Raw genomic sequence first — 23718 nt, forward strand, 5'->3', positions numbered from 1 at the left:
AGCCATACATCGTCTAGAAACACTGCTTCCCTTAGTTTTTTCATCACCTAATCTCTGTTAACTTTCAATTAAATTACATCTACAAATTCAAAAACGTGTGAATTACTTAATTGCATCCATTTGTTTGATGATGAGAAAACCTGTTCGTCGTCACTTATTAAAAACCAATAAGCGACACCAATTTGGCAATTAATATACCCGTACGCTTTTTCACTCATTTTACGAGTAGATTAATGTTAGAAGGTGTAATTTATGTGTATGGAATAAGCTAACCTAATCTGTACTTCAAAATAATCTGAATTGATCTACGCTAATAGCAGCTGTCGCAATATACTCGTTAAGGTTGGATTAAAGCTACGAATTATGCTGAAATTGGCGAAAGAATCCATGATGTAACAAATGTTCTATTAGTTAACACTTTGTTAATGTACTGTTTCGAATGATTATGAATGTCATAAGTGTCACTCTACTCTACTCCTTATCCGATGGAAGAGAATAAAACTGGATTGCGGCAAGTACTTTTATAATATCCCTCCTATTCCTAAACTTGCACTATAATTCAAATTAACTTTCTGGTAAAAAAATCCACCTGACCCATTTATATTCCTCAGTTAAGATTACGAGTCATGCTGAAATTGGCGGAAGAATCCACTAGGCAACAAATATTCTATTAGTTACAATGTATTAATATACTGTTGTTGATCGTTACAACAAATACATCAGCAATTAATTAGCAAGGTATTCTGCAGCATATTTTAAAAAATTGACAAGGATAATGAGAAGAAAAGAGTGAAATAATAACTTCCCAAGAAAAAGAAAAATATGTTGCGAAAGATAAACGATTCTTGGTATGGTAATATAAAAGCTACGTGACAGGTCTAAATCATAACAGCAGTACTACATTTACCTCCTACATATGACAAATGAGAAAAGTTAATAAGGAAATGGAAATATTACAGTAACCAGTGATCCGATCCCATTTTCCCTTTTAAAAAGCAATACGAAATAAGTCAGGAACTTTTGTACTTAATGCTGTTAAAACCAGCAACTTCCAACTAGCCAATATTTTCTTTCTTTTTCAGCCTAAAAACGTGTCGGACTAGGTTTCATGATAAATATCCTTCATTGTATGGTATGGTTGTGTTAAAAATGATTACTAGCTTAGCTTTGATGGTTGAACTAAGCCCACTATATTTAATAGTGATATTAAAGCTCTTTGTATAATTAAGGACATTTGTATCTAATGATGTTCACAACTGGCCAGGAATTTCGGAAAATATGCGTCAGCTTAGTATTTCATATCATCGATTAGATTTACGCATTTAATATATTCAAGAACATTTTTCGGACTATACGTCTGGTACAAAAATACAAAAAAAAAGAAAAAAAGTCGGTTTGTTGGATGGAAAAACTCCCACAAATGCATCATTAGCTTCCTATGCTTTAAAATTTTTTACATAACATTAATGGTTCCCTTGCTATTTGTTTTAAATTCCATACATTAAAGCTAAATATATTCCGAAATTTAATCCGAAATTCCGTATTTTACGTATTACTACAAGAATAAAACATCTATCCATGATCTGATCACATCGATTTAAAGACCTATCTTAGCCACTTTGCTTCCCCCAAAGATAACATCAAAATCTAAATTCAATTATCAGCAAAATATTTGCTGCCAAAAATCTCCAACCATACTTTTATTTACTGTCACCTTCCTGTCACATACTCAAAAGTACAAATAAAAACGATTGCCATAAATGGAAAGAAACAACCGGCATACTTTCTTTGACCCATAAGAATGATCTGATCCTAGAATGGATGATGGTAAAATATTGCTCATATCCCAAATCCATTTGGGGTGGATGAGAGTCAATCAACCGCCCACATACCGTTCCATTCTTCGATCAGACGAGGGCAGACACTTATCTATACCGTAATCCTATCCATCCCACCAGACCAGAAGAAGAAAGACATCCCATATTGGATGACACCTTTAGCAAACAAACTATCAAAAATATCTGGAAAAATGCACGAAATGTGTTCGTTTGCACGTAATATATAAGGGAATGAGGAGAAGATTGTAAGAAAGTGAGGGAGGATTGAAAGGAAAGAAAGGGATAGATTTGCGTAAACGACCGGAAGAAGGCAGAAAAGAATGGGAGGGCGGGAGAGCGGGATGGGGGTTGCAGGCTTCTTCGAGGACAAAAAAAAAAAACATCGCACTGCATACCAACATGAATCACAGAAGGTCATTTTAACGTGTAAATATGATATTTAAGTATGTCTATGTATGTGATGTGTGTGTGTATGTATGTATGTATGTATGTGTGTGTATGTGCATATATATGTCTGTGTACGTGTATATACACATGATATATATATATATATAAGGTGTAGATATATAAAATGAGTGTACATAAACAGAAATCTAGCAATATTCATTAGAATTCACGGACGAGGATAATAACGAAAAATTTTTCCATGCTTACATGAAAAATGTTTTTCAGCACGCTTTTTCGAACGTACACTTTTACACGTTATATAATATTAACAAATTTATTATCATTAAACATCTTCCTCCTTCCCTTTTTATCACATCTCCGTATCAATCCATTCTTACGTGACTGATTATTTTTACGTTTAAGGTTTAATTTAATACTGAAGACAATTTAGAAACAATATTATCCTTCGTGGAATTTGATATGCCATACATATAACACGTTCCAAAATCATGATAACAAGTGATCAACATATAATGTTGTTGTCATTATCCTGATTGAATTTAAGTATCACAGGTAATAATCTTCGATACGATAATGGTATTGAAAAAATGCAACAGATGTTCTTAGCTCTTACTAATTTATCTAGTCAAACCGGAATTAGTCGATTAGTTAGCTGATCAAAGCGGGGTTAACTTGTAATTGGCAATATTTGTTAATGAAACAAAATTCTTATCATGTTAGCTCAAGAAAGTTTATCATAATTTTATTGCTTTCCTATTTATTATTGTTCAAATCTTCGAAATTGAGGAAGTCCTGGAGGACATTGATGACAATCGAATGGTATGAGTCATTTCATCTTCCTCCTGATATTGTTGCATATCTCTTGCTAATTTTAGTGCATTTGTGAAAATATTTCTGTATTATCAGTTAGCGGAGAAATTTACAATTGCTGAACGGTGAGTGTCCCATTGCATTGTTTCCCAGCTACAATTATCAACATGAATGGCTAAATGAGAAGGGAAAAAAGATGCGTGATACGATAAGCGACGCCGTCAGTGATTATCAATATCACTATCAGAAATGACGATCACTTCTACACATCACATATTCTATAGTTTCTTTTTAAAAATGCTCGAGCACCTCTAACAAATATAACAAAAAGAAGAAAAGTACACATTGATTTTAATCATTCTATCAAACTCACAAATATGCTTTCGATTTTTAATGATTTTATTATTGCAATTATAGAACCATAATTACTGATAGATCTGCGTACAATGGTCACTTTGGTATCGGTCAAGTTCAATACCATAATCCTTTGTGAAAAAAGCAGTCTAATTTATCTAACTGAAGTCATCTCTGTGATATAATACGTTGATTTGTTTAATTTAGATATTGCTATCTTACATAAATGTTAAAAATCTTGCTCGTGGATAGACATATGGTACTCTCATGAATAAATTATCTAAAGGATTAATTCACAACAAAGCTCAATCTCGACAATACCGACGAGAAATCAGGAAGAACTTGAATCTAAGGACTTGGATTTAACGAACAGGAATACGACAAACATCGTAAATTTTTCTGTTATAAATTGAAACTAAACAAGCCTGGATGTGTATGCAGAATTATTCAATATGCATGAGATGTATGTGTCTGTGTGAGTGGGTGTAAATGTTTCCATATGTATTGGACGACAGCATTTCGCAAAAAAAAGGACATATTAGTAGGAGGCATTCAACACCAAACACCAAAGGGCACGGGACCTTGTGAAATATTGCACATCGGGTTTCAGTTAAGGGTATTGATGATAAGCATGTCGGCAGCATCAATGATTATCTCTTACACTTGAGATTTTATTCCCAAATTATTTTCCATTAAGTTATCTCAGCGCACCACCTCACCTCCGCCCTGAACTATGGTAAATTATTGCGAAGAAAAAAATATTTTCCATCCAGTTACTTGACCGAATCATGGGAAATTATTTAAGTGAAAAGCACTGAATGCCTTACTGGAATTACTTATCACCGTCTAAGACATTATGTAATGGGAAGGATTGCTTTTTTTTCTTTGATACATATGTAAATTTAACCATTACAAGTATCAATCAAATACTATATTATATGCTTTGAAGAGATATGAAAGCGAATATAGGAATCTTTCACATTTTACTTTGTGGCCAATATCTACCGGTAGTAATAGGCCAAAGCAGACAAATGATCATTAACAAAATTATCCTATCTTAGCCAAAACAATGAAAAATAAAGAAGGCAAAATAAGGTGTAAAACAAAATAAAGTAAAATCAAATAAAGTAAATTAAATGCAAGCTCTGATGTTAATAATCTCTATAGAATTCGTGCAAAATCCTTTCAGTGGTTCTGAAATGGCCGATTTAAAGAAATGATATCAACAACGCATGGCTGAGGTAGTGCTGGAACAAAACTAATAATAGATTTCGTTATACACTTATACAATTCAATAAAATATAGAAATCCAATATTTTCATGTGCTACATGGAAAAGCAAAGAAAAAGATGGAAACTCATAAAGAGGAAGAAAGAATGCAAGCTAAGTTTATAGATTGAATGTCATCACTACTTAATGGAAGTAGGTTAAGCTTCAATTGCATTTCACTACACTGTTCTGTATATTCCAGCATATCAAGCCTGTTCTTCTTAAAAATAACTTTTGATAAGAATTCAGACAGAGATATTAACGCATCAAGTGGAGATTGCAAAATTACTCGTAACTTTGAGATCGTTTATACATGCAATATTTATGATACTAAGTATAATTCATAAATGTATATGAACAGAGAGATTACATATGGTTAGGACTCTACAATCAAACTAAAACGACACCAATCCGGCGTCGATCCATCTCCAGCCGTGTGATTCGCACTTTCACTGGGGAATTTACCTAAAAATTAGTAGGTCTTTGTAAAACAATAAACAAGACAAGAAAATTTCGTTAGTGATGAACCATAATTGATAGTTCCTGTGGCAGAAGATTGACAGTTTCGCAGTAAGCATATGGGAACGGCCTCCGGCGATCTAACTAAAGGATACATTAAATGGATAAGTTTGATGAACTGCATAGTGAACTTCTTTGTTTTCGATATGGAGTAGCGCCATTGCTGAGAAATCGGATTCTTTTAAGCAGTAGACGTTTCTGGATACGAGCAATTACGACCTTGTAATTAAATAGAAAACCAAAATCTGCGTGCAGGCGCAAGTAATCCAAATAATAAGGTCAGGCAAAATCCCGTAAACCAGACTATATCACTGAATAAACTTAAAGTCACGAAAAAATCAAATTAGTAAAAAGAAATTTTAACCTCGGGAACAACTGACAACAGAGTTGATGAATGCGCTAACGCATTGAAGCCCACCCCAATATCGATGAATATACCAAAATTAGCATGATTTCGAACAATGCCTTCCAAAATATCACCCACTTTCAGTGACTTCATTTCCACTACATTTGTCTTAAACATTCATCTTGAAACATTCAATTTCGTTATAAAAATAATTTGAATTTCATAAAATCAGAAGAAAATATGTGTAGCACATACCAAAAGGACTGGTGCATTCCTCCTTACAAATGGATTTGATAATAATTCCCATACAACAACCCATTCCGGACCCCGCTCCTTAATTCGTTGTTCGATCACTGCTAGCATTTTGAACAAACTGTTTCGCCCAACGTGTGTCAAGTCAGCACCAGCATATTCCAATATCCTGAAATATTATTTGTTCCATGAAACATACATCCTACATTAACCATGAAGTTCATAGGGAAATAAAACTATAAAGTTCCTATATCTTCCAGTAACCCCGATACCAAGAATAGGTAAAACTTCCAGAACAGACAATAAATAATATTATTTCTTTTCATAAAATAACAAACAAAGAGTGAAACCAGTAACTGTTTGGCTATCTCGTAGCTTTCTGGATGAACAGGAGTTGCATCCAAAGGATTGTATTCGTTTAAAAGTTTTGCTTTCTTTCTCACTGGTGCATCCAATCTTACACTGTTATACACATAAAGGAATCCAGCACACTGCTCAAAACATTTCGGACCGATTCCGCTGATACTCTAAAAGTTATGTATAAAAGTAACCATATTTAAAGTATGAAAATTTATCTGAAACAATGTTTTGTTACCTTCAATTCTTCTCTGCTCTTGATCCCCCCATTGTCTTGGCGATATTTGATTATATTAGCAGCTGTTTTCTTATTCAAACCCGATACTCTCCTCAAGAAGTTAATTTTTAAAATTGATAAACTGCTTATTGAAAGTAATATGAAACAAATTCATTGTAGAAAAATTTTTCCCGAAACATATGGCTAAAACATCGCTTACTGTAAAACTTGTAATGAGGCTACGTTCACGTCGACGCCAACATTGCTAACACATTCGCGAACAACTATATCCAACATTTCATCCAAACGTTTTTCATTTACCGAATGCTAGACATAAAATTTGTGATGTTTCAATCGGAAAAGTTTTAGTGCGGTTTTTATCTTCCTCTTACACACCACATTTTTGTGTTTGGAAAGTAAAATTTATTGTTCAGCAAACCTGATACAATCCAACACCAAGGTGTTTCGGTGCAATCTTCACATATTCCGATATAGGATCAATAATACGTCTCGCAAGTGACACTATAATACCACACCTTTATTGCAATGACATTTTTGTTTCCCTTTTTCATTTTTCTCTTTTCCTACTCTTCGTCCTTCCCTCTCTTTGAAGACATAATTTATTAACATACTCAAATCTAATTAGCTATGAAAAGAGTACCGTAATAACTAGGATCCTTATAACAAATACCAACAGTTTTTATACCCAGTTTTTTGCACTATTCCAATTGAAATTCGAAAACATCTTCCATAAATTTCGACTTATTGAACAAAATAATAAATATCATTGGTTTCGAGAAGTAACTAAAGCTTACTAATAGATCATTACCAACATAAAACAATTACTATTGTAGTTTGGATGGTAACCAAAGTCAGTAAACTAACCAGCACTTCGCAAATTAATATCAATTCCCGACAATTCTTTTGCTGCTAATTCTGTTGTGCTATAAATAGATGCACCACATTCGGAAACTACACTAAAATTAATCATAAATGATGCATGTTATTGGTAAATAATAATAATTTACAAGACATTAATGTTCAGAATATTTCAGAAATGGACAAAAAGCATTAGTACACCATGAAGTAAAACATGGAATAATTACAGCCAAATACGGAAACAACCAACCAAAATTTTGCAGCAATTACACCGCGCTGAATTAATGATGCTATGAAGATTTGCGTTTCTCGACTTGCGGTGCCATTCCCTATTGCTATCACGAAAGGAGAATCAAGCGCTTTTGATGCGAGCGTTTTCAGTAATTCTTCGGCTTGTTCATCCGGAGCCCAACGCATAGCGTCGAGTCGACGAAAGTGAAATACTGCTGTTTGTAGAAGATCACCTGAACTATATATCAATACAGGTTGATCCGTTCCTCTATTTTTCGGATAATAAAATTGTGGTCATAATGGAAATAATACTCATAATTTTGAACTTTATCGCAAATTTCATTACTTTCTGCTTGCATAAATAGATATACAGAAAGATACCGTTATCATTAACTAGTGCACATTTGCATCCATTCGAATATCCAGGGTCAATTGCAAGCACTGCGTAACCTTTCAGAGGAGCTGTAAGCAGCAATTCGCGAAGATTTTTGGCAAAACAATCGATTGCCGAATTTTCCGCTTGATCAAGTAATTTCTTTCTAAAAATTATAAAACAAATGAGTGAAATGACTAAACAGAAAATGATAGTAATATATATAAGCAATCATTTACAAGTTTATTTCCAGGTAGATAATGCATTTTAATTTACCGAACTTTGCGTTCAATCGAAGGTATAAGGAAACGTTTCGTAGAATCCTGGACAGCTTTTTTCAGCAAATCTACATGGTTAGGATGAAATTTGAGTTTTAAGCCTGGATGAATGCTTGAAATACTATCATCCACAACTATTTTCCAGTTTATGATTTCTTTCGATGAAGCTCGTTCCAGAGCTAAAATCTACAAAAATGAAGGATAACAACAGAGGAAAAATTCAAACGTGCATATTCTAAGCCTCCAAAAATTTACTTCATTTCTAATACAGTTTGCTGAAATGCAGCAATATGCAAAATAGCAACATCAACAAAATTTTAAATTCAGTGCATCCACTAATCACGTATAAAATCAACAAAATTTTAAATTCAGTGCATCCACTAATCACGTGTAAAAAGTAGTGTAACTAAGTAATTGAAGATTCTCCTGTAATTAGCTACTTAGTTTTCCGAAAGAACAGGGGAACGAAAGATGGTGGAGATCAATTGTTAGCTATTTTACATAGCAGGATTTAGCGCAGAAAATATTAAACACCCAGCACCTTAAGAGGAAAAAAACAAGATTTCACCTGAAAAGGCTGAACAAATCGAACATCTTTTTCAAAATTTAGATATAATTTGAAATGGTCGAGTAAAGAAAAATTCTTGTCTGTTTCTTTTAAAGCTTTTGCTTTTCTCGTAAGCGTCGATTTCACCTTCAAACGAACATTCAAATGATTATTCAGTTCGGCTCTGAAAATCACCTTAAAAATTAAATAGGTGATATGTGTTCGGTCATTTCCATCTTATAAAATGACGTCTAATTTAATTATCGTACATGGCCGTTGGCATATATCATAAAAATATATAGCCAATGGCATATATTGCGTCTTTTTCTTTCCATTAGCAGTGCTGACCATCTTCCAATGTAACATGTTGCAATCTGTGTATCACTATATCTGCTATATCCTGCACTGTATCCGCAGCATATTCAAAGGAACAATATGATTCAGCATGCCGTGGAGTATTTTGAAAAGTGAAACATACAAAAATCAAGTTATATCCATAAAAAGTATTACCCTCGACATGCAAGTTACCAATAAAAGAAGTAGAACTTCCATCATCAGTCAATTCACTATTTGCTATGATTGGTAAAATAAGACTGGTACTCAATCAATAGCCGCCACCAAAAGTTTGGTGCCAAAGTATTAAATATTTCAAACTTCAAAATTTATAATGAATTTACAGTTATATCACACAAATGCGGATAATTAGAAATAATGAAATATGTGGACCTACAATTTTTGCAACAAATTTTGCGTTTCCTCTAAGCGATGTAAATCATGAGACAACAGATGAACTGTCTCCTCCTCCACTTTTGTCAGTACACTTAGTTCTAAATGACAATATTTTTAAGGACTATTAATTAAACAATAACTCATTGAAATTGAAGGGAAGGATTAGAAGTTATTTTTCCTTTTTCCATCTTTAAGTACTATAAGATGATAGTCTTTTTTTTACTTGAAACGAGTTAGAAACTTTTAGTTGAAAATAAATTAGAATAATAAAATCTCCCAAACATAATACCAATGTGAAGCTAGCTTGTTACTTAATGTAATTCTCATTCTCTATTTATCGAGAGGAAAAAAAAAAGACTGTAAAAGCTTTTTTAAACTTCCAGTAACTTCATTGCAATCAACAAAGGTAAGGAAATTTGATGAAATACTTCACAAATACCTGGTTTAGAGCCAACAAAACGCTGTAAATCAACATATTCGCTACGACAAAGCCTTTGACAAATCTCACCAACACCCAGTTCCCTGCAGACATCTTATATTTTACACATCACTGATGCCTGAATATAAGCTGGTAAGAATGAGTAAGCGAAATTCGCTTCGTTTTTTTTTTTTTTCGATCCGTTCATTCAGTTGAATGTTATGAAATAGAAAATTACAAATTCTGTAAAAAACGTTTTGAAAACATACGCCGCTCTTGAAGCCAAAGAACCTTTCTTGGCTTTTTTGAAGGGTTCAAATAAACTATCCAATTCACCAGCATCCATCGTTTTTGAAAGAGCATCCTTCACCGATTCCTTCAAGGCACCATTTTCAATTTCAGCGTCAGCACGTTTTAAAAGTTTTTCCGCTTTAGCTTTGATGGCTCTAAAATGCTGATACACACTTGACCGACAAAATCGAGATAGAGACTAAAAGTTAGCATTCAGCTTGATTATTCGAAAGATATATTATGATAAACATGCTTTGCATTCTTGAAAGTTTCCACTGCATGGCGTAAATCATCAGGCGTTGCATCACCAATTAAATGCCGTCGATAACGAGCAATAAATGGTACCTCACATCCATCTTCAAATAACTGGACCAATGATCGTGCGACATTCGTGGGAAATCCCATCTTAAAATCCAGTTTTCATATAACCTTAACAAAACTAATCCATCTTCTAGAAACTAAATTTTCAACACTGAGTTTATTTACCATAAGGTGGTTTTGAATGCATGGAAAAAAAATTTTAATTAAACTGATTAAATAATTCTACGAATACTTTTGGTAATATGAAATAAGCTAGAAATAAATGCACTGATCTCCTTTGGAGGTTAACAATATCAGTCGCATACCTCTAACGCAATAAATTCATCGACAGTCCACTGTACGAAAGACATTTTAGCGTAACTCTTTGTTAGAAATGTGTTCTGAAACTGCTTTTAAATATATTATTTCAACACCTGTCTTAAAACTGCAAGATCTCGTTCTCAGTGACAGCAAAAATATCTCAGAAATGTTATCCTAACATTGAAATTCAAATCCAAACCATGTAAGACATGCTATTTTTTGTTAGAAGGTCCAATATTCCACAACTGACAAAAAGATACATCCACATAAGTTAGGAAAAGTGTAATAAGTGATAAGGGATACGAAAAAGAACCATAGCCGTAATTTTATCGATGACATAGCCGTATTTTCTGCAGTTATTTCGTTTTATGGAATGCGAATTTCAACAGTAAGAATTTTGAAACTTCGAAACACTAGATCTCGATTTGATCGTCACATTTGGTAACGTGAGAATGAAGTATTCTAGAAGATATACCGGGTGAAGAAATGATCAAAAACTGTTATATGAAAATAGGAATGTCAATTTATTCGGAATTAAATGCATTGAAATGAATTGAGCAATGTCGATTCGTGGAATAACATAAATACAGTTTCATAGAAATAAATTATCGTCATACATATGTACACAGCACAGTAACCTATTGAAGTTTAAATTACCTATCAATAAATGATTTCTCAAGGAAATTTCATTTCCTGTTCGGCTTTCGATGTAGGAAAAAAATTTAGCAGACCTCTTTCACGACCACAGCTATCACAAAAAAAAAGACTAAAAAGTGGTTTAATTCAGGAATCCAGAACTATACTATCCATAAAATGATTACAATACCTGTTAGCCAGTGCATCTCTTATAAATCCACTAAGTCAAAAACTGTGAAATTTGCTGAAAGAATTACCGATTTGACACATTTACAGAGCCATAAAAGAATTAGTGATCTAACATGTTTACATAGCCGAGGTTACGGTGTGCAGCGCGCTGCGCATTGTACGCTGCACGCCAGCGAAGACTCCGGTCTTGAACGAAATTACCATTATTCCAGTATTTTTCCGCGTTACGAAACCATGCATTCAGGAATGTTTCTGGAAATACGAGAGGCTGCCCAGCCTTTGCATCAGGAAAACACTGATTAGGAAGAATTAATCCAAATATAAAAATGGTAATACTTTGTATTAACTTGTGAATGCTTGTTGCTTAAACGAAGACGCCAGACTGCCGAAGAACGCTATATTTTGATCTACCTCAGCGCAGACGAAACGACAGATATGATATTCAAGAATTACCGTTATTTGCAAGATTAAATCGGTCTTTATCAGATGAAGACTGTAGACGACGAGGATTTAGTGCGTTATTTTTCAATGTGGGTATTGTTAGATGGTTATTCTGAAAATATATCGATCACAAGCCAGCAACAAGAAAAAAAATCACTCCCTTCAGGCAAAGAAAGAGTGTCCACCTTATATTTACAGAAGAAAACATTCATGATTTTTGCAAAGAGACAATTTTCAAGAGGTGTTAAACTCGCCATATGGGTTTCAACTGGGCCTTCTTTGATCGGTGATGTAATCACATCAATGATGCGATTATTGATAGGTCCACCTCCTCTTAATCTCTTCTGAAAAAAAAGATAACCTAGACAGATTAAAGGAAAGATAATTTAGGATTCGAGAAAACAACTTGTACATTCGAGAAAACTACTTATGCAGTGCAGTCCTGTTTTTTTATGTGTTAACTACGCTCCAATGAACTTTTAGATCACTAGTCTTGGAAGTAATTCCTCCCCCACAATGAACTGAAAATACATCAATCCATCCCAATAACATATTTAGCTTGACATCAGAAATCTTTCACAATGGATGAACTTTCGACGTGCCTTATTTCACCATTTCCGTCATCTTTATATTAATGCTGCCATTTATTACCTAGCTGTTAACTATCCTATTTTGAAATATTACCAGTTGGGACTTTTGTGTTGATCGGTACAACTGATTTCCTTATAACTTAAGATCATTTAGATCTCCTAAAAAATTAAATACGCAGACAAAACAAAACAGCACTTACAGTTTCTGTTTCATATGACTCTTCTTCCACGGAGTTCGTCAGCATGTTGGCAATGTTAGCACGTAATGTGATGCAGTCAGACTAAAAATTATTTATTGGACACCAGCTGACCATACCAATCACTGACTTGTTATGTTTAATCAACCTGTTCATTAAAATGCTAATAGTTATCACTATATAAAACAGAGAGTAAAAGACCTACATTGTATTTTCCAACGGCAGCAAATTGTTCTCCCCACATCATATCTAAAAACGACCATCAAATAGAGGATTTGAGATAGGATGAGCAAACATTTTCATAAATTTTTGTACTTCAGAAAAAAGGAATACTTTTCCGGTCAGCCTAGAAAATAGAAAACCAATGCTGGAAATCGAGCTTTTGATTGAAATGTATCGATTTTCAGGATCCGAAGCATTCAAAAATCAACGAAATAATATAAGTTCTAATGACTAGGAATTATTAATAAAAGTGTAATGTGCACAAAATCAGGGGACGAAGCAACACAACCGATCCATTAGTTAAATATTATACGATTACATGAAAATTTTGAAAATCAGAAGGGAAAACATACTGGAAGAACAGTTTTTATGTTCTCCGCCACTTGCAGGAACACATTGTCTCACATTTCCACCACCATCCTAAAATTTCGCTTAAATGTTTCCTGTGTGTCGAGAAAAGGACAGCATCAAATCAAAAATAATACATACACATTAAATTTATCAGCAATGGACGAAACAGTGCCTCATAAACAACTCGTTTCCGTAAAAAGGGTTTCTTTTCTGAATATATCAGCAAAACGAGCAACCTATGATACACTGCTTAATTAAATTTCAAGTCAAACATGAAGACGCAAAAAAGATTACCAAGCATATGCGTTTTCCATATTCCATCTCGAAATCCTGAAATAATTAAAGCACATAACAAATATATTACGATTAGAGTGAGTCATTATAAACAAGAAGTTACCCGCAGCAATACAAAATATATATATTTCTTTTTTCTGAACTTTTCTGACTCCTTCATAACAACCCAAATGTGCACATAGATATAATCAAACCTTACCTCATTGAGGCGTTCACAAATTGCTATGTTACTTTCATCTTCCAATTCCACAACTGGTGATGAAATATATGAGTTTCCAAAATCTCTCTGTAATGTTTCAAGTGCCAATTCACGCTTGTTTGATGCATTACAGTACTTCTCCGCAATGCGATCAATGTTAAACTGATATCGAGATCTAGACTTCGCAAATTGATTTTCTAATCCTTTATACATCCTTAAAATCACTGAAATGTTGCAACCATGCAGTAAACCATGCTGTAGAAATAAACAATAGAACCGTCAACTTATCATCCTCATTAGGTAATCTATATTTATGACAATTTTTTTAGATTAATTTTTAAAGTTAACTAAAAGCAAGAGTTTCCTATTTCAGCGCATGGCGATCTTCATTAATCCTAATTTCTATCGACTTCTGTTATCTCTTCAGCCATAGCACACTTTTTCCCTAACCTTAAACACTGTTGCAGTGGTAAACTGCGACTATTTTTCTCATCCCTTTTTTTCTTTGTTACCACTATGTAATTTGCTAATCGTAAGAGGCTCTGCTGTATCTCACCCTAAGCTACTATTAATTTGATTCCAATCTCGAACTTCAGTTTTTCCCTTTTGGTCTTTACCGTTTTCAAACCTATTTTTTCCTTTATCTCATATTTGTAGCAATCAAGAAACAATCTCAAAACAGATAAATGTATGTTTAGATGCTTATTTGCTTTGTAGTGACTTAATATTTCTCTTCATCTTAACAGGACAGTGTCATTATATTATAATAATAGAACCTGTAACATCGATCTATTACGACATTTCACAGGCCAAGACGTAGTCAGATCTTCCACACGTTCGACCTCCTCCACCTAATGCCGATTCCCGTACCATCCCCGCCTATATGGCATTTTAAAAACCATTTAAATGCGGCCAGTACTACCAGATGAGGAGCGTAATGAAACGATTGTAAATTGAAACGAAGATATTCTTGTTGTACAGTGATGAACTTGACTGTATTTCCAGGACGTTGCTAGCATCCCTGATAGTTTAGATCACAGGAACTTCTTTTCACTCATTTATTCATATCATACCCTTGCCAACCTAGCCAATGTATGTAATGGTCAATATACTTCTGTGGAATTTTATTTTCCACGGGATGGTGTGTAATCAAATGCGAATAACGAGTAAATTTTAACTAACTTCCTCAAATATAGAATTCTCCTAAAAGCGGAAAAGAACATCTTTTTTTTTCCTCATTTATTACCATTTTGGAATATTGTGGTGCTATGCGTGATCATTTTATGGTTACATGTTGAATTTCAAGCTTTTTTGATGAAAATTTAAAACGAATGGAAATATGAACTGGTTTTAGACGTTGTGACTGTGGGTAATAAGTCGTGGTTATACTGACTGTGAGAGGCATGTCATTCAAAATCGGAGTAAGGGTTGAAACAGGTAAGCTTTTTCCTAAACATTGTTGAGCAGAATAATGTAATAACTTGTACCCTAATATATTTAGAGCATACCAAATGCTTGAAACGACCGCGCAGTGATCAGCAGTTGTGAAAGTTGTAATGCTACCAGTCATAATCACTCAATTTATAGTTATTATTATGAATATAATTGTCTTTTTTTTTCGTTCGAAATTGGATCGAAACATTTTTCCACTTGAAAGTTATCAAATGTGGTGTGTTAGCTATATGAGTAGCGGGGAACATATAGCACGAAACGAAAGTAGTAGATTTTGATGTTCCTTGACTTAATATTTAACCTAGCTCTGCTTTCTGTGTTTTTGCCTAATTGTGACACTAACTTTATAGAAGATTGACACAACATATGAATTCTACTAATGGATTCGAAGTTGTTCGGACAATTTATGTCAAACAGTAGAACATTTCCATTTGTTCTTATGTATATGTTATCGAGAAATCAAAGTTTAATTTTTAGAAAAAGGACGAGGAGTGGTAGAATTCTGTGGTGAAACCGAATTTGCGGAAGGTATTTGGGTAGGTATAAATTTGGATGAACCTAATGGGAAACATGATGGTACAGTGAAAGGAATGCAGTATTTTGAGTGTGAACCGAATCATGGCATCTTTTTGAAAGCAAGCCAGGTCACTTGCTTTTATCAATTTCATTAGTTTCCTCTTATGGCTACCATGGTTGTCATCCATAGTTTTTGTATGTCAGAAAGTAAAATTGCTGAACTACACCAGATGAATTTCCTTGATATTATGATACTCACTGGATAATACTTTAGGTGCGTCTAGAGTCTCGAGGCAAATCTGGCATGCGTTTACCCACCACTATTCGAAAAAATGTAAGAAGCAAGATTTCGCCGACTGCAGGTTTTAAAAAAAAATTAATATAGCATTTATTTTGAAATAGATTGGGATTTACGAATTACTTTTGCTCTAATTTCCAGAGCTCTCCTAGAATGACACCTTCCTCTTCTACTGAAAGACTGAAAACTGCGAGTGGAACAGTGAGCGCATCTGCAAAGAAGCTTTACCCTAAAGAAGACAGGAAAGGAAGTACAGGAAGACTTGGTAGTCAGTCTCCCTTGCAAACCGCGGAGGTTTCTTTTTCCAAAATTATCATTGAGTGAAAATTTAAGTTTCTGAAGTCTTAGTACATCACAGTATTGTTGACTGATTGCAGGAACATCCTTATTCATCTCAGAAGTCTCATATCAGTGAGACCAGTTACAAATCGGGCGGAACTCCGAAGAAGAGTTCCATTGCAAGCAAATTAGGAAGTGTATCAACTGCTACCAATGTGGAGGAAATGGAAACAGCTGAGACTGTGAAAAGCATTGTCAAGAAGATGGAAGAGGTTTCAGTCATGTTTTGTGGCATATTGTATGATTTCATTTTAAAATCTTCCTTAGTTTGTTTAAATATTCAAACCATGTTCGACTTTATAAACAAAAAAGTTTGGGCTGAAAGCATGTTTAAGAAATATTGATTAAATAGAATAAACCTTTGGTAATGAATCAATATTAGTTAGCATGTAAAATCTAACGGTGAATAATAGAAATAGAACCAATAATGGGTTTATATTTCTTCTATTGCTTGATGTAAATTTCATGTTCAGCCAGTTTTAGCACAAAAATATAAATAATCGGTAGAATGCTGATTATCTGTGTTATTTCAGTCATCTTTGTCAGTCCCACTGCCTCCTGATATGGATGAACGCAGCGAACTCGGATGGCTTCGTATACAGCATAAGGATTTGTCTGAAAAACTGGAAAGTTTAAGGTGATCTTTTTTATTATTTCAACATCAGTTATGTCGTTCAGTGATTTCATTTTTTTAGAATTAAAAGGAAAGAAGACCACATTAAATTGGTTGAATTTGAAAGAAATCGAATACAGCTAGAATCGTTGCTTCAATTCAGAGCCAAAATACTTGAAGAGCAAACTAGTTTGCAACGAAAACTGCAAGAGAAGGAAAAGGTAACACAATTTTACTTTTGATTTAGTTGTGTCTTCTCGTTGGCCAGGTGCTGGGTGTTAGTGAACCAATCAGAAGAGTCTTGATTTTTTTTTCTTAGAAAAACAACTATACTTACGATACGTTGAGCAGTGAAATTGCAGGAATTAAGAGATGCACTCGAATCGAAAGGAAATGAAAATGACAGCCTTACAGAAGTTGAGGAGCGTCTTGAATTAGTAACGATCGAAAAGGAAATGGCTGAAGAAAAGGTCGACATATTGCAGGTAAACCTCTCAAGCATACTCATGAAACATATATTTCCGCCAGCAGTTGAAATGAGCTTTTTAATATAACCGTGCACGATTTATTGCTTAGACGGAAATTGAAGCGGAAAAGCAACGAGTGCAGGAACTAGAAGTGGAATTGGAATTATTGCGCAACGAGATGGAGCAATCAGGCGACAGTTCATTTCAGGCATGTTTGGATCACAGACTTCATTGTAATTAGGCTTTGAAAAATAATCAGTATTGGCAGATTTCTTATAGTGTATTCCCTAGAAAGATGGAGAAAAGGAAATAAAACATTTTGAAAATCTTCAGTATAACAGCGTGCAGATGAAACAACTTGAACAACAGAATGAAAAGCTTCGTGAGGCGTTAGTAAGGTATTGATATTTATTTTCTGAATCTTTTCTTATGAAGCGCCCAAGCACTGATCAAATATTGTTTAAGGAGAGTGCGCAATTTCATTTTCTTTCTAGGATGCGAGATGCTACAGGGCAAATGGTAATTGACAAGCAGGAATTAATGAGCGAAAATGAAAGGTTGAAAGATGAATTGGCGTCACTGACAAAGATGTGTGAAAAAATGAAGAAGGATTCGGATGCATATGAAAATATTATTGCAGAGTTAAGAGAACGGGTCAGTGACTTCACGTTTTGAATCATCCGAAATCGAGCATGCTTGATAGTGCTAATATGCAGAAATAGGCTGATCTTGTTGGCTCTAAGTGCTTTAATTATTCACTGCCTCCATTCTCAGAATGCAACCTGCATAACCGCAGAGTTAAGAAAATAGCTTGTCCTTATTTATCTTTATCATTATAAGATACATCAGTTTTTCGTCATAAGTTATTAATTTTTAAATGAATTTCTGTAGCTGCGAGTATTTAAGGCAAGTTTAATTATTGTAGCTCTTGAAGAGATATATTGTGATTTGTACGTTTTTGGCTACCGTTTCTTTTGATTTTATACGTTTTGGCTACAAACACAGAATCCATTGTGCTTAGTTAATCATATGTTAGGATGAAGCCATTTTTTTCCTACTTATTCGATTGGATACCAAGTTTATGGACCGTTTCCGATCGGTCGAATCAGACATTGAACTTTTCGATACTATTTTCAAATTTTCTTTAAATATGAATCCTTAATCGCCTTTACAATTTAAAATTCTATATCTTTAGTGTTTAAATTGTTTTTCAAACTTAACTTGGGCTTGCTTTGCATGACATTTTGTTGTCAGCAAATGAAACCAAAAAAACAAAGTAGTATTGCTTTACAGGTGGATATAGCTATGGGAAGTGAAAAAATGATAGAAGCATTGACGGACAGGAATTTGGATCTGGAAGAGAAAGTCAGGTAATGTTCGATTTCATAGTAAAAACAGTAGTAACTTAAGTTTTATTCCTTCCGATGCTGTGTCAGTCTTTTTATTTCACTTTTGTTAGGATGACAGTGCTGGAATGCCTTATCTTTTCTTGTTAACTATCCTTAAAATGTATTCAGCTGTCTATCAAAGATTTACCTTGTCTTTAATCTGGGCTTATTACTTGCATGCTTTTGAATTGTACTTTTTACAGGGCTTTGGAGGAAACGATTGATGATTTTGAAACTATGCGTGCAATGGATGAGGAAATTTTAGAGACTCAAAAAGATTCTGAAAAGGAGTTGAGAGAGGAGCTTGATAAAGCATATGGGAAGATCAGTGAGGTAATGAAAGTATTTCGTAGGAGGTTGTCTTGGATGTGGATTTTTAGCTATTGATTAGAAAATATGGACAAATTTTTCAGTTGTTGCTACAAATCAAGGCATGTGGTGCACAAGCAGAAGATTATGAGAAAACGATTCTCATGTTTCGCAAGAAAGTTAGCGATCTAAATGAAGAAATCCAGGAACGTTATGATGAGGTAAACGAACTGTCGTTCTTTTCTCGTTATTTTTCTCGTTATTTTTCAACTTTGTGATCCTGGCTCGTATAACAAAAAATATGATCGATTGACTGTTACCTCGTTTTATTTCGACACTTTAGTTTGTATAAAGTTTGTATATAAAAAATAGCATGTAATGAGCATTTGAGAACTTTTGCTTTCCGCCTCGTAACTTGCTGTTATGTTCTTGCAAATTTTGCTCAAGTTCATCTAGAACATGAAGACATCCGTATAAAGAATGTGTTGTGGTTTAGCCCAAGGAGTTAGGTAAATATACTTATTTTTTTGCATTGTTTCAGAATTTGCGTATGTTAGAACAAATAAGATCCCTTGAAAAAGGAAGCACTGTTCTTGGATTGCAAAGTACCAATTTCACCGCAACACGCACATTTTCGGAAGTAAATTTAAAGTTTTGGTCAATCCTTTATTGTTGTGTTATATGCTCCAAAAAAAGATCTTGGACGAATGAAGAACTGAACTGCTATTCGAACCCTCTGTGTATGAATATAACTTTGAATGATTTTTGTTCTGTTGTTTTCATCGCTTTAGATTGTGGATGCTGAGGTGCGATTGTTGGAATTGGAATTTGCACATCAGTTTAATAAATATCTGAAACTCTTCATGCCCGATAATTTTACGAAATCAGGGGGTCAGTTTTTAATTTGTAATGTTACGCACAGTAGAAAAAAATTGCCGTAAAAAACTTTCAGTTGTGCGATTTTGACTTAGTCCAGGGGCTATCTGATCAACTTTTCCTTTAGAGTACTGTAGTCCACTTTATATTTATATGATACGAGGAATTTATAATACTGCCTACAGTCAGAATTCATTTTTAAAATTAATGGATCAATCAAGTTGTCGTTGGTAGTTTGATATTAAAGAACATCAATCTAATATAATTGTGAAACTAACAGGTGACTGTGATGCAATAATACTTAATGTCTTATTTCCACGGCTGCGTCAAAAATCAATAATCTTGGCAAAGTTGATGAGTAACAAGGTTTGTTTTCCTTCTTTTTTTTTTTTTTTTTTTTGCTCTTTCACTTGTAAAGTTTCTTGTATAGTAGCCTTCAATCTACAATTCTTCTTGTATAATAGTGTTCCATCTACAATTTATCCGGTTTTTTCAGTACCCTCCAGTACCAGGTGGTATGCGTCGTGAACATGTCACCAAATCACACAAGGCTGAGCAATGGGCACATTGTGCAAAGTTTAAATATTTACTGAATGCATTTGAATGTGTCCTACGAAAATTTGAAAGGTAAATCGATTTGAGTAGTCATTTATTTGAGTACTCACATGTAAAGAGAGAATATTTATCAGCTGCTGATAGTTGATGACGGTAAGGTTCGATTTCCATTCCGTTCTCCAGCTGGAGTTTATCTCTCATGGAAATAGGCCAGCATTTCTGTCAGATACAGTCGTTTTGCGTGTGGCTGTTCTATCTCAGAATGGTTCTTAAGCTGAAATTTCTTTTATTGCCAAACGGAATTATGTTGCTGTCCATGCATCTTAATTTTATGCGAATGTAGGAATTATTGACGTGGGTTGCTATCTGCTATTAAATCTTGATATTGAGTTTTAAATTCAAAAAATTTTGCTGCATATCCAAAGTGGGACTTTTTTTTTTAAACGTATATTCCAGTGCAATACAACGCTGCTCAATAGAAAGACTGTCACGCTTGGCACAACTTCAGTTAGAAATGGCGACACAAGAAAGAATGATCGATCAATATATTGATTTGTTGAAGACTGATCGTCTTGATGAGAACACTTCTTCAGCGAATCTTGAGAAAGGAATAACATATTTTCAGGTCATAACTTCATGTTTTTGTTGGAGCAGATTACTGTAGCACATTACTTAGTGAAAGATGAAATTATTGTGGATTAAGAGTCGGTCAGATAAAGTAAAAGTTGACATTTGTGGTTTTTTAGGAATTATTCGACAATTTGATGTAAATCAACATGGTTTCATACAAGATATGTTTTAGAAGCTCATACAATTGTTCTGACTCTAAATTTGGATGAAATGGATTTTTGTTTCAGAACGTTTTCTCAGTTCATATGGCTGCTGAAGCATATGATATGAAGCAGGCGTTTTCTGATGTCATCGCTCAACTACTCTCTGGTTTGGGTTGGATGAAAATAGATGTTGAGCGTTTCACATACTTCTTATTGGTAAGTTCGAAATTTTGAAAACAAATGAATTTCATTTCAGAAAGATTTGGATGGTAGTATTTTTTTGAGAACAGCAGTCATACTGTACGTGAAAATGAATGCAACGACTAAACTGAAAATGAGTACAGTTTAGTCGTTTTCATCATTTTTGCCCACTATTTCAATGCTACGTATCTGTTCTTCAAATCTGTGGATTTATTTTCACTCATTTTCTATGAAAGTTGAATTGCTAGACAGTCAGCATTAGACAGATTACTATTTCTTTGTTTCTTATCACGACTGCTTACGATCAATTTTGAAGATGAATGCAAGTGTTATTTCCATTGAGATTTATAGAATCAAGCATTTCTTTTCAAGCCCGGTAGTGAGGATAGTGAGATTTATGTCCTTGCTACTGCATTAATGGAATTGATCACCGAATGTGAGCAGTTAACGATTCGCTCGAGAAATCGTATTCCAGCACAAAAAGAAATGACAATAAACCAGCAGGTTTAGTTATTTTTCGAATGCGTTCTAAATTTCATCTCTTTAATCGGTCTAAATTCCGTTTAAAGCTTCTAGAAACTTTAAAAGAATTTCACGACATATTGAAGGAAAGTTTTGTTTTTCCGCCTCTTCTTTTTCTACTTCTTAATTTATTTTTCAGGTTGATGAGCAGTTATCGAATGCAATCAACACCCTTTGGAAGGTAGCGACTGTAGCGGACAATATTTGTGCTATAGCAAGTATACAGCTAAGTACACATACTGGTAAATATTTGCCTGCCGAATTATAAGTCATTCAGTTCTCAATACCAGTCATTTGTTGCATGTCAGTATTTCCAGCTATTACACGTTCAATACGGGAAATAAGGTTTTCAAAAAAGAAAAAAAAACAGAAAACAAATCAAGATTTAGCAATTTTACAGATGCTGAAGGGTTGCAGAGTGACCGAATTAAAGAAATGTTGCTGGGAGTCGTTGAAAAAATGAATGGTCAAACTGATAGTGTCAAGGCACAAGAAGTTATCAAGTATGGCTTTTCAACGAGCCATTTTATAGTTAGCAGTCATGATATATGGAAAATGATCATTCCTAATTACTACAATTTTAATACACTTATACTAGTTTATCGCTATATATCTAAAATCTCAAATTTTTTATTTGCTGCAACTTTTCTTCAGGAATCATATGCTTACACTGAAATCGATTCTTGCAAAGTTAGCCGAACAACTCGACAGTGGAGATTTGGAAATAGAAACAGATAACAAAAAGTAAGTAGCATCCTAGAGTTATGATATCTCCAATTTGTCAGTAACTTAATGTTAATTAATGCATTTCTATCGTAAATTGCAATTTTTCGCTTTACACAGTTATACCAAAGCAGTTAAAACTGTTTGAATTCTACTGCTATATTCTATTTTAGATTAATTTCAGCCATTCCCACCGCTTCTGGAACGTGCTCATGTTCGGAAACAGGATGCAGTAGAAGCAGAGGGGCTTCGCTGGCAGTTGGAAAAAAGGAAAATGAAATATCTGATTTGAAGAAAACGCTTAGATCTAGAGCAGACGATATTAGCAATTACAGGGTATCCTTTCCAACACATTTTTTAATGATTTAACGAATTTCTTAGATTGCGAACGGGTGGAAAAGTGCAGTCGGGAAAAGCATTTAGAGTTATGCTCGATCCAAGTATTACTGAACTGAAGTATGATAAGTACAGATTGTTTGATTGAGAAGTCATTAACAGTCGTTTAGTAATAAATTCAAAACACATATTGAAATTTTGCAATAATATTTCGTTGCTCAAGCTTCGCTTGGAAATGGCTGATAAGAAAATGGAAACATCGGGTAAAGCGGACGAATCACGGTTGTTGAGATTGCAGTCGCGTTGCGATGAACTGCAAAATGAATTGAAGAGGAGGAGAGAGTAAGTATTGTTTTCCATATTAAATTTATTCCATGCTCGAGACTGAAAAGAAAAGCGTTCACGATTAACTTTTTATAATTCTCGTGACATGTTTTTAAAAAATTTTTTTGTTTGATTTCAGCTTGTCAGTTTTATTTTGCTTTTGGTCTTTC

General features: G+C 34.1%; 3 protein-coding genes across 4 annotated transcripts in view; 1 reads left to right on the plus strand and 2 right to left on the minus strand.

Moving 5' to 3' along the window:
- Positions 1 to 5069: 5069 nt before the first annotated feature.
- Positions 5070 to 10787, minus strand: LOAG_04565 (transcription accessory protein; the record flags this gene model as incomplete). The annotated part of the gene is made up of 17 exons (XM_020446629.1): positions 5070 to 5144; positions 5563 to 5712; positions 5800 to 5965; positions 6154 to 6323; positions 6392 to 6482; positions 6591 to 6697; positions 6810 to 6892; positions 7256 to 7347; positions 7500 to 7713; positions 7862 to 8019; positions 8130 to 8317; positions 8700 to 8862; positions 9409 to 9505; positions 9847 to 9929; positions 10095 to 10271; positions 10370 to 10521; positions 10743 to 10787. 17 exons carry the CDS (start codon positions 10785 to 10787, stop codon positions 5070 to 5072), a joined length of 2211 nt encoding a protein of 736 aa, XP_020303058.1.
- Positions 10788 to 11451: 664 nt separating this feature from the next.
- On the minus strand, positions 11452 to 14734 carry LOAG_18079 (the record flags this gene model as incomplete). 2 transcript variants are annotated; one of them, XM_020450748.1, is made up of 8 exons in its annotated part: positions 11452 to 11814; positions 12016 to 12115; positions 12258 to 12347; positions 12794 to 12874; positions 12996 to 13039; positions 13366 to 13432; positions 13658 to 13693; positions 13857 to 14069. In XM_020450748.1, 8 exons carry the CDS (start codon positions 14067 to 14069, stop codon positions 11663 to 11665), a joined length of 783 nt encoding a protein of 260 aa, XP_020305531.1. In that variant the 3' UTR covers positions 11452 to 11662. The 2 variants fall into 2 exon arrangements, with proteins under 2 accessions (XP_020305531.1, XP_020305532.1); XM_020450749.1 differs by lacking the exon at positions 11452 to 11814 and adding an exon at positions 14633 to 14734 and having other exon boundaries at positions 11892 to 12115; positions 13857 to 14080.
- A 469-nt stretch (positions 14735 to 15203) lies between these two features.
- LOAG_18080 (CAP-Gly domain-containing protein) overlaps positions 15204 to 23718 on the plus strand; it is a gene marked incomplete at its 3' end in the record, with an annotated part of 10701 nt that continues 2186 nt past the window's right edge. Inside the window, exons 1-26 of the mRNA XM_020450750.1 lie at positions 15204 to 15293; positions 15786 to 15952; positions 16099 to 16158; positions 16264 to 16416; positions 16500 to 16673; positions 16995 to 17098; positions 17157 to 17295; positions 17437 to 17559; positions 17651 to 17749; positions 17875 to 17939; positions 18036 to 18195; positions 18835 to 18911; positions 19133 to 19262; positions 19343 to 19459; positions 19780 to 19878; positions 20030 to 20129; positions 20395 to 20480; positions 20611 to 20741; positions 21126 to 21294; positions 21527 to 21658; positions 22016 to 22147; positions 22305 to 22407; positions 22566 to 22668; positions 22820 to 22909; positions 23062 to 23224; positions 23448 to 23566. Of these exons, the coding sequence (XP_020305533.1) occupies positions 15260 to 15293; positions 15786 to 15952; positions 16099 to 16158; positions 16264 to 16416; positions 16500 to 16673; positions 16995 to 17098; positions 17157 to 17295; positions 17437 to 17559; positions 17651 to 17749; positions 17875 to 17939; positions 18036 to 18195; positions 18835 to 18911; positions 19133 to 19262; positions 19343 to 19459; positions 19780 to 19878; positions 20030 to 20129; positions 20395 to 20480; positions 20611 to 20741; positions 21126 to 21294; positions 21527 to 21658; positions 22016 to 22147; positions 22305 to 22407; positions 22566 to 22668; positions 22820 to 22909; positions 23062 to 23224; positions 23448 to 23566 (3029 nt within the window). The 5' untranslated portion in view covers positions 15204 to 15259. The remainder of the gene's footprint in view (positions 15294 to 15785; positions 15953 to 16098; positions 16159 to 16263; positions 16417 to 16499; positions 16674 to 16994; positions 17099 to 17156; positions 17296 to 17436; positions 17560 to 17650; positions 17750 to 17874; positions 17940 to 18035; positions 18196 to 18834; positions 18912 to 19132; positions 19263 to 19342; positions 19460 to 19779; positions 19879 to 20029; positions 20130 to 20394; positions 20481 to 20610; positions 20742 to 21125; positions 21295 to 21526; positions 21659 to 22015; positions 22148 to 22304; positions 22408 to 22565; positions 22669 to 22819; positions 22910 to 23061; positions 23225 to 23447; positions 23567 to 23718) is intronic.

Source organism: Loa loa (assembly GCF_000183805.2).
Source record: "Loa loa unplaced genomic scaffold supercont3.190, whole genome shotgun sequence".
Classification (NCBI taxonomy): Eukaryota; Metazoa; Nematoda; class Chromadorea; order Rhabditida; family Onchocercidae; genus Loa; species Loa loa.